This window comes from Notolabrus celidotus, chromosome 9, assembly GCF_009762535.1.
Source record: "Notolabrus celidotus isolate fNotCel1 chromosome 9, fNotCel1.pri, whole genome shotgun sequence".
Classification (NCBI taxonomy): domain Eukaryota; kingdom Metazoa; phylum Chordata; class Actinopteri; order Labriformes; family Labridae; genus Notolabrus; species Notolabrus celidotus.
The window spans coordinates 25,373,649-25,383,428 of NC_048280.1; the positions used below are offsets into that span (position 1 = coordinate 25,373,649).

At 39.4% G+C, this 9,780-nt stretch overlaps 2 protein-coding genes across 2 annotated transcripts; both read right to left on the reverse strand.

Moving 5' to 3' along the window:
- Nucleotides 1-163: 163 nt before the first annotated feature.
- Nucleotides 164-3,091, reverse strand: LOC117818708 (dual specificity protein phosphatase 26-like). The gene is made up of 3 exons (XM_034691705.1): nucleotides 2,913-3,091; nucleotides 443-654; nucleotides 164-357 (listed from the first exon to the last, which is right to left on the reverse strand). The coding sequence occupies exons 1-3, from the start codon at nucleotides 3,089-3,091 to the stop codon at nucleotides 164-166; spliced, it is 585 nt and encodes a 194-aa protein (XP_034547596.1).
- Nucleotides 3,092-3,744: 653 nt separating this feature from the next.
- Nucleotides 3,745-9,493, reverse strand: bag4 (BCL2 associated athanogene 4). The gene is made up of 5 exons (XM_034691706.1): nucleotides 8,917-9,493; nucleotides 7,233-7,352; nucleotides 6,797-7,030; nucleotides 6,365-6,637; nucleotides 3,745-5,607 (listed from the first exon to the last, which is right to left on the reverse strand). Exons 1-5 carry the CDS (start codon nucleotides 8,917-8,919, stop codon nucleotides 5,134-5,136), a joined length of 1,104 nt encoding a protein of 367 aa, XP_034547597.1. The 5' UTR covers nucleotides 8,920-9,493; the 3' UTR covers nucleotides 3,745-5,133.
- Nucleotides 9,494-9,780: the final 287 nt, after the last annotated feature.

The following is a 9,780-nucleotide window of genomic DNA, read 5'->3' on the forward strand; positions in this document are numbered from 1 at the left end:
TTATCTGTTCAAAAGCACTGAGGCAGAGCATGTACACATTGACAAAAGATTATGCTCTGCCTCAGTGCATCTCATATGTTTAACATAATGGAGTACACTTGAGCTATCTGTATCATATTTTCTGTACTCTCTGGCCCCATGAAAGCTGATCCGCTGTCAGGGTTCAGTGCGGGCCAAAGAGCTGGCCGTCTAGTTTGATGAGCTGCCGGAGAAAGCCACGATTAGGGATAACCCCCCGGTTCTCTTTTACAGCACAAATAGCCTCTACAAGGGTCAGGTTCTGCTTCAGCATCAGGTAAGCCAGGACCAGGGTGGCAGAGCGACTCACTCCAACATGACAATGCACCAACACTTTGCCTGAGAATAAGGCAAAAATTAAATAGCAACATTAATATCTGTTAAATACAACTGATGTAAAGTTCATCATTTTTCATCCCCTCACCTCCTCTGCTCAGAGCCATGTGAATGAAATCTGCTGCTGTCTGAAAATTGACGCTCAAGTCAAAGTTAACAGAGTCATGGGCCTCAACACCCATGTAGGTGATCTTCATGCTCCCATAGATGTCTGGCTGGCCTCTGCGATTACTGTGAGCTGCATTTAGGATGTGAGTGACTCGATGCATGGATAGATCAGCCCGGTTCTCTGCACTGTGCCTGAAAAACACAATACTCAATATTTACTGACAGTATGATACAATACAAAAGCAGAGAGTATAATAAATTTGAAAATAGAATGAGACGAGACAAGATGAATATAATATGATATGAACAAATTAGATACGATAGGATGCAATACAATACAATTTGATGGGGTGTACCCTGCCTTCCGCCCGAAGCCAGCTGGGATAGGCTCCAGCCCCCCGTGACCCCTAACGGGATTTAGCGGTCAAGATAATGGATTGATGGATGGACAATTTCATACAATACGAAAAGAAAATATGATATGACAGAACAATATATTATAGAATAAGATTCAAACCAGAGACAAGGAACGATTACGATACGATACAACTCGATACGATGCGACACAACACGACAGGTCCATGTTTTAAACCATGTTTGTAAAAAATACTTGACATATTTTTGTTTTAAGGTTTGACCCATGTTTTATGTATTAAGGGAGGGAGGGAGGAGTTTATGATCTATACTACAGCCAGTCAGCAGGGGGAGCTCCAATTATTTTGGCTTCACACTCAGTGAACATTAAGGCGTCCATTCTAATATTCAGTCTATGGTTATAACATGATGCAATACCAATCAAAAGAAACAAAATGGTATGATATGACTGAACAATCTTTTATAGAATTAGAATTACATTTGACACAGATGTACCATACCATACCATACCATACTATATGAAACAACATGACATTTTACAGTATGATATGATCCAAACACCACAAAATATTATTAAACTAACAAACCAACCACACTATATTTCCCAATATGATACTGAGTACTATGTTGGGAAATTAGATGTAATATTAGACAGAAGAATATGATATGATGGGACAGGATATGATACAAATTATATTGCGTGTCATAAATCATTCATAAGAATGCAGAACATTAAGACACTGCTGAATAATATTTTATAGAATTAGAATAAATCAGGACACAGAAACTGGACATAATACACCACAATGCAATATGATACATTGTACATGATACGATACAATACACGTTAGGATGCAGTATTCACAACACTGTACAATGTGATATGACATGATACTAAATGATAAATTACAATATGAAATGAAACAATAGGATATGAACAATATAATATTTGATATGAACCAACCACACATTATATGATAGGATGCAGAACAGGGTGTGATATCACAGAAGAATACGATATGATAGGATACCATTCCATACAAAATTATATAGATATGATATGATATGATATGATATGATATGATATGATATGATATGATATGATATGATACGGTATGGCATGACATAAAATGTTACAATATAATCATATACTGTACGTATGATACAAACCAAACCAGATGACATAATGTTATTGGATAACTGTTAATGTGATACAAGTAGATGTCATACCAGAAAAAAAAACATTATAATATCATGGAATATGTACAATACTGTACTTTATGATAAAATACTATATGATACAGTACAGTAGGATACAGCTCCTCATTATAAGGGACATAATTTAATAAGCAGTGTAATGTTCTAGGTCATGCTGTTGTTGTAGACACAACTGACCTCAAGTGAGACATGGCTTCAAAACAACAACTCCATGCTGTAAAATGATGCTGTATTCTGACAATATTCTGAACGAGTTAGCTGGAGTGATACACAAATGGAAAAGTCCAATTGATAAATACTCCGTATCAACACTTGTGGAATGCCTTTTGTCCAATCAGACCACTCAGTTCAGCATATCCTTTGTGTAAAATATGATGAATACTTTGTTTTCCAGAGGGAGACATTTTTACATATAAAATATGAATTATATATACTGCATGTCTCTGGTTTACCTGATTAGTCATTTGCATAAATCATATATTATAGCGGTATGCTGATATTTAGACGACAGTATCTGATACACATGTTGGCACTTATCAAGAAACCTGAGTCGTGCTTCCAGGTCCTGCACCAGTGGAAACTCAAATAGCAGAGCTGTAGTTTACGCAAGTTCCTGATGTGGACTTCAACTTCAGGGAGCTTCAGTTACCCCACGCATTTAGCATCTAATCTGATTTATGATCTGCTCCTGTTTCACTGCATCCAAGTCTAGGCTTTGGAACTACTTGTGAGTAGAGATCAGTCCTCTTTCTCAGGCACAGAAAGGAATATTTGTTAAGTACTACTCATTGGGAGGATTTAATAAAAGCCAAGCTGAACTGTTGCTTTTTACCAAAAGAAAGAAATGAGTCACTTACTGGTCACCAATGTAAAGCCTTGGCCACACTTCATCTGCGTGGCTGATGATGGCTTTGCCAGTAAACAAGAGCCGTTCCAACTCAAACACTGCTAAACCAGGTGAGCTCAGGTCAATTTCAACCTTCCGAGGAGGGGGTTTATCGTTCCAGGATGCAGGGAGTTTGGAGGTATATGACATACTTTTTACTGTTGGAGTTCAGGTAGACCTCTGAGGCAACACCGATTTTCTTAGAAGTCCTTAATAAGAAAACGGTCCAAAAAAGACGATCAAAAAATACATTAAAGTTGGCTTTGATTTCTTCTTTGGGTGCTCAGTAAAAATGTAACCTCCGAGGGTTAAAGGGAGAAATATGGTATATAAAAAAAAGAGCTCCTACTCAGCTGTGTGATACCTCGGAGTTGTACCCGGTAAAATGAGCAACAGTCTCAGGCTTCCTCACCTCAGATTTACCTCCCTCAGGGTGTCCTGAGTGTTGTCAGGCCATATGACCCCTAAATTAAATCTAGCCTGTGTGCCTCGAGCCCTCAGCAGCCTGTGTTATGCTTTTGCATCAAAATAGCCGTCTATTTAAAGGTCTGAATGCTGGCTAGCAGATGTACGTAGGGAGTGTAGACCCATGCAGACATTCCAACTAGACAGAAAGAGCTAATTCTTGTTCTTGAATGTTTACAATAAAGAGGCATTTCTTTGAATTTGGAAGAGGTAAAATTAAAATGCATCTGCATCTAGTAATCAGGAGTAGATGCAGATTTTTTTTATTCTGCTTACAGTATCTGATCTGAATACAAGGAAAACAAAGAGAAAATAAACAAAAATAATTTGATACCAGGTTGAAAAATATACTAACATTATTTATTTCTCTTCTATTTTTTCAATATTCATCAGGCAAAGATTCCCGTCTTGAGTTAGAAACATGCATAACATGTTAAACTGTACAATTGTGCTCCGTCAAACAGAAAACTCAACGGCACAAGAAAATGAACACATATGACAGGGGATTTCTTTTTTCCATGCAAAGCTTGTGATCTTCATTTTATTTTTTTCTTCTTCTTCCTATGTAAAATAATCTCCTGACATATGGCACTCTTTTTCTAAAACAAGACATCAAGAATGACTGGAAACAAACAAAAGACTTCCTCTACACAACAAAAAGAATTTTGAAAATATGGGTTTGATTTAACAAGGACAGGAAACAGAAACAAATCAAACAGCTGTTCAACATGCATACAAAAATGAAAACATTACAAATCATCATTCCTTTACAGCAACTGAACACTTAGTTCTGAAAAATACAGCTCTCTTGCTTTATCATAGACATATTCTAAGTGTTCAAAAAGGGATAGAAAGAACTTCATTTAACAACTTCTCTTTTAATTTAAACCTTTACTTATACATCTGTAATAACAGTAGTTCCTGGAGAGAAATACACAGCATTCATATGTAGGTCTGATTCTAGGAGGCAATTTAATCCAAAATATGGAATAAATGGGACAGCAATCTGTAGGGGGTTTCACTAATCTGCTACGTTCTAGGCCAATTATGAGCTCGGAAATGTCACGGCTGTCTCGAGTGCTTGCCTGACGTTACTGTGCATGCGGGGCTTGGAGCACATTTGGAAAAGGAAAAGCATTGCACCTACTCCTTCAGAGAAGAAGTGGTGACTTATGGGCCTATCTGACAGTATGGTGTTCATGCAAATGGACTGAAATGTGTTAGTAGATGGCTAACCAAGTTCAGGTGTTACCAGGTGTTTGATCAGACTGAAAGAAACCTACAATCCTGAGGGACAGCATGAAGATAATCTGGATCTGTAGAGACCACGACCGGTTTTAATGTGGCACTCAATCAATCCATCTCCCGCCGGCATTATGCTGGCAAAGGAATGACATAAACGATGAGCCGAGCTGAAGTGTCAGGTTGTGCAGCCAGCAGTCACTCATTGAGGCTGTCAGTCAAGTATGATATGTACAACCATCAGTCTGCACTTCTAACACCAGCTCATCATTTATACCAGCATAATTAGGCTTTTAAAGGTTCCAGGTACCAGTTACTCCTTGGTCTTGCCCTTAGGCTCTACATCAGGTGTTTTATACGTTGATGGAAAAAACTTAATAGAAAAACGCTCTGAGGAACAAGACCAGACCCTCGTTGTATCCATGGAAGATCTGGAAGAAGAGAACAGAAACTTAGTGGCCCACAAACCAATATATTTGTCCAGTTTAGAAGGCCTTCTTCTCCAGCTGGTCCAGAATGGCCTGGATCCTCTGTACGGCTTCCTTCCGGGCTTGCCTGACGTTCTCCAGTCCCCGAGTCTCCACAGAGTCCAGCTCCAGAAGCTCTTTGGTCAGCAGTTCCTCCAGATAGCGATAACCTTTATCTGTCTTTCTGCCAACAAACTCGTCCACATCTTCCTGAAGCAGCATCACTCTGGACATTACCTGCTGTACCTTCACAAAGCCAGGGTTATGGCCTTGAGGCTGGGGTCCGACCTGGCCTGGAGCTGGAGCTGGAGCTTGAGCTGGGGCTGGTGGAGGGGGATCAGCTTGGGAAGGATTGGGTTCACCTCTACCGGTTTTGTTGTACATTTGTGGAGGTGAACTGATTTCAGCAGGCTTTCCGTTGGGTTGAGGATTGGAGGATTGGGGTGGTCTGGGTTTAGGTCCCACTGGTGGGGGACGTTGGTGTTGTTGGTCCTAAAAGTAAAACAAAATAGTTTTTTTGAGAAAAACTAAAAATCCTCAATACTGATAAACCATATGAGCACAAAATTGTAAAGTGCATTGACTTAGTGAATCTATGTAACCGCTAAAGATATTAATCATCTCTAAATTTGGATTTTTGAGATCTACCTGTCCAACTCTGGTTTTACAAAGACCTGTTGTCTGAAAAGAGAAGGTTGGCTGAATATTTTCAAGGCACTTTTAACAACTCCATAGAGCCTGACTGACTTATCTGTTTGTCTAAGTTTTCAGGCCACTACACACCTATCACACATATGACTGTACATGTAGAAATGCCGTCAATGTCAGAATGCACCAATATGACTGTTTTTGGTGGAACATACTATGCAGAAAATACTGCTTTCATCAATCTAAAAGTGGTATCAGAGCTTGCACTGTGACCCCCAGTTCATAATCCTCCCTGGACAAACAGCAGGGCATCAGAGTTAAGTAGATTTTTGTTCGCACTAGAACTGGTAAATACTACGTCAAATAATGGATAATATGTTTCACTACAGCTGTTAGAGTAAGATGCAGCCTTCTGAGGAAGATTGATCAACTGAAAAGTCTGGACAATATTATTCTAATAACTATCAAAATAATGAAACTGCATTTAAAAGAACAAATTCCTCTTGAGATAATAATAAAAGTGTGTTTGACTTAGTCTTTCCTCAGCCTTGCTTCTCCTTTGGAAAATTAAATCCACACTGAAACAGATGCTGATTCCTACCTTGGGTTGGTAAGGTGGTGGAGCCCCACTTCCAGTCCCAGGCCAAGCTGGAGGATGGGCTGGGCGGACAGGGTTTCCAAAGTGGTTTTGAGGCGGCTGCTGGCCTGGCTGCCATTGCTGCTGTGAAGGGGGAGCGTATGCACCAGAATGCGTCCATCCATCGCTGTGAGGACTTGGATGGACAGCCTGGCCAGTGGGATATGGGGGGTTTGGAGGCATTGCATGACCACCTTCACTGTAGTGAGCATACGCACCAGGAGGATATCCAGGACCCTAATGGTAGGGGACAGAGAGATAGATGTAGATTTTCTTTTCCCCCCCTTTTTCAACACGAATATTTTTACACATCTCTGCAAAGTAAGTCATAGTCAGAGAAAATCAACAGAAACCTAATTTTCTCAAACTAGAACATATGTGTTTTAATAAACTCACCCCTGGACAATGTGGGCCTGGATAGTGATGATGTTGGTGGTGTTGAGAGTGTGGCTGCCCAGAAGGCCCACTGCTCTGCTCAGCTGGACAGCCCTGATTAGAATAAGGACCTGGAGCTTGTCTCTGAGGGTCAGCACAGTAGAAAGGGTTGGACGGGTGGAAACCACTTGTTGAATACTGGTTCTGCGCTGGGCTGTAGACACCATGGCCGTTTGGATATCCTGCAGGCATTACCTAAAAGGAAAGAACAAGAGGCGGTATAAATAAAACAATATGCCAATGTCTGTGTGTAAATATATAGAAGCAGTGATGTAACTGTTCTCACAGTGGTAAATGTGAGAGAGAGGTGAAAGTGCTTAAGAGACTTATGGTTAGATTAAGGTCCACTGACCACACTGGGATTTAGAGAGTCAGGTTGTTACATCATGGTTTGTACCTGTGGACTGTACTGAGGTTGAACCTCTGATCCCGAGGGATAGGTATTTGCATAGTGCCCCGTTGAATGAGACTGGGGATACCAGTAGTGTGAAGGATAGCCTGGATACTGAGGAGCGTCCTGTAAACACAAAATCAAACAAAGATGAGTTATTTAAAGGAGGAAGTCACCGGGATACTACCATTTATAATTCAAGCTACTCTTGGTTCACGCTTACATTCACAACTAAGACCTACATATTCAACATCATCGCCCATCCCAGTGGACACGTTGACTGAGTAAACAGCTGCACTGACTCATTAATTGCTCACTGAACCTGTATTGCAGACAGAGGATTGTACGATGGCCCTGAAGAACAAAACAAATTTACAAAAGATGAAACACCTTTACAAAGCTGGAGTAAAATGGACATTTTGGAAAACAAGTTTACATTTAAGAAAACAAAATTACAAAATCAAAACACTTTTACCAAGGCCAAAACAAATGTACCTTTCTGGTATTTCGTACATTCCCTTTCTGTTAAAAACGAATGTAAATTTGTTTCAGAAATGGTAAAAGTGTTCCACCGTTTGTAAAATTTTCTCACTGCTTGTAAAAGTGTTCCTTTATTTTGTAAAAAAAATTCTTAAATATAAATTTGTTTTGGCCTTGATAAAAGTGTTTTGATTTTGTAATGTTGTTTCTAGAGGAAACATATAGTGGTGGAAATGGATATGGTGGTATATAGATAAGCAGTGGTCTATGGACTTGTAGTGCTAAGTTGCTGTCTTTGTCTTGTCAAATGTTGTTGTGAAGGTCTGTACATGTGCTGCCTCACTTTAGAAAAAAGGAGAAAAAGAAGGAAAAACTAAAATGTTTGTATTGTATGTAAGGAGCAGTAGATGCAGTTCTTCTTGAAAAAGGACTGAGAAATATTAAAATATTAAAATACACATATGTTGATGAATTTATTGCTGTTGTTGCAGTGTGGCATCATTTGAGTTGTGAACGCACAATGTGCGTTATTTTTATTTACTAGCAGCTTACTTTAATTTAAAGTGTTAATGTGTTGCTTGTCCTGTTTTCTTTTGTTTAAATGTTTATGTGTCTTTTTTGTCTCATTTGTTATGGTGTACATATATGTATAATGGGAAAGCTAAACAAAAAAAATAAAAAAATGAATGTAAATTTGTTTCAGGAATGGTAAAATTGTCTCACCGCTTGGTAAAAGTGTTTTGATTTTGTAATTTTGTTTTCTTAAATGTAAATTTGTTTTCCAAAATGTAAATTTTTCTCCAACTTTGTAAAAGTGTTTCATCTTTTGCGAATGTGTTTTGTCCTTCAGGGCCACCGTAGCATTGATCCTGTGTGGACAACAGGCTATGGGCAATTGGGAATTTGGAGAAAGAGTGTTGTGTTGATAACAAAATATGCGTGTGCTGTAGTACAATAAGAAGTGTTACCACGTCAGGATAAACGTGACAACTCATCTCACAGCTGAACTCAGTGTAGCAGCAACTATTACATAATACCAGCTAGCTCAGTTAGCCGTCTAGCTAGCGTAGACAGATCTCTGATGTTACGCAAGCTAACAGGGAAACAATGACTTCCTATAGAACTCGGGTTGTGTTTCCCTCATTGAACACACATAAAAAGACAGCGGATAACTCCTTTGTATTTTTCTGAGCTGAATCAACACACTCACCATGTTGTTCTCGTCCCTGTTAGTATTTTCCGAGTTGCAGGTCGAGGCCAGATCTCAGATTATTGGACTGTTTAATGGTGATGCATCAGCTAAACGCGTTCCCAAGCGACCGTCCTGTACACATCCATGGCAAAACAAAAACCAGACTTCAGGCAGCCTCGTCTGAGCCGTGAGGTGGCTCAAAGCGTTGACAGCAGTGTGGTTGTTTTCCTGCAGTGTTGGAGATCGCTTGATTAGAATCAGGAAATGTTTGAATGACACCGAGCTAAGGAAAACTTGTGCTGTCACTTTAAATAGAAGCTGGAGTTACACGACAGACATCTCACTCTGATGCTGTTTTCTGGCACTACGGGCCCTCGTCAACGAAAAGAAAAGAGCCTCTGCCTTCAGTCATTTCCTTCTAGGATATAGCAGGAAGTACAAATACCTAGGGTTGCCATTAGTGATGTTCAATACCACCGATTTCCTTTCCGATTCGATACTGAGTAACATTCAGGCTGGTATCGCCGATACCGATCCGATACCGATCCGATACCGATCCGATACCGATCCGATACCAATCCGATACCGATACTTTGTGCAAATTCACCTAATGTGTCTGGTAAATCTAAAAAAAAGCAGTGTATTTCTGAGTTATTTATTCATTTATTTTTAACTCCTAAGTATAGCGAGGAAGCGGCCTCATTTACAATATAGCCGAGCTAATACAACAACAGACAAACCAAACAGAGGACACAATCATACAAAATATGTGAAAATGGAGTTTTAAACACGCACTAAAAAAAAAAGAAAATAACTAAAACAATAAAACCATTACAATAAATTATTGTTTAATTATTAAGAACTAGAACTAGTAGTTCCCAC

What these genes read in the sequence shown, in the direction of transcription:
- LOC117818708 (XM_034691705.1), bottom strand. Translation starts at nt 3,091, where the DNA reads ATGTCATATACCTCCAAACTCCCTGCATCCTGGAACGATAAACCCCCT. An exon ending in AGGCTTTACATTGGTGACCA is followed by an intron (nt 655 to 2,912) that starts GTAAGTGACTCA and finishes TGTGTTTTTCAG; the next exon opens with GCACAGTGCAGAGAACCGGG. An exon ending in CATGGCTCTGAGCAGAGGAG is followed by an intron (nt 358 to 442) that starts GTGAGGGGATGA and finishes CCTTATTCTCAG; the next exon opens with GCAAAGTGTTGGTGCATTGT.
- bag4 (XM_034691706.1), bottom strand. An exon ending in CAGGCCCACATTGTCCAGGG is followed by an intron (nt 6,638 to 6,796) that starts GTGAGTTTATTA and finishes CCCTACCATTAG; the next exon opens with GGTCCTGGATATCCTCCTGG. An exon ending in CACCACCTTACCAACCCAAG is followed by an intron (nt 5,608 to 6,364) that starts GTAGGAATCAGC and finishes TTTTACTTTTAG; the next exon opens with GACCAACAACACCAACGTCC.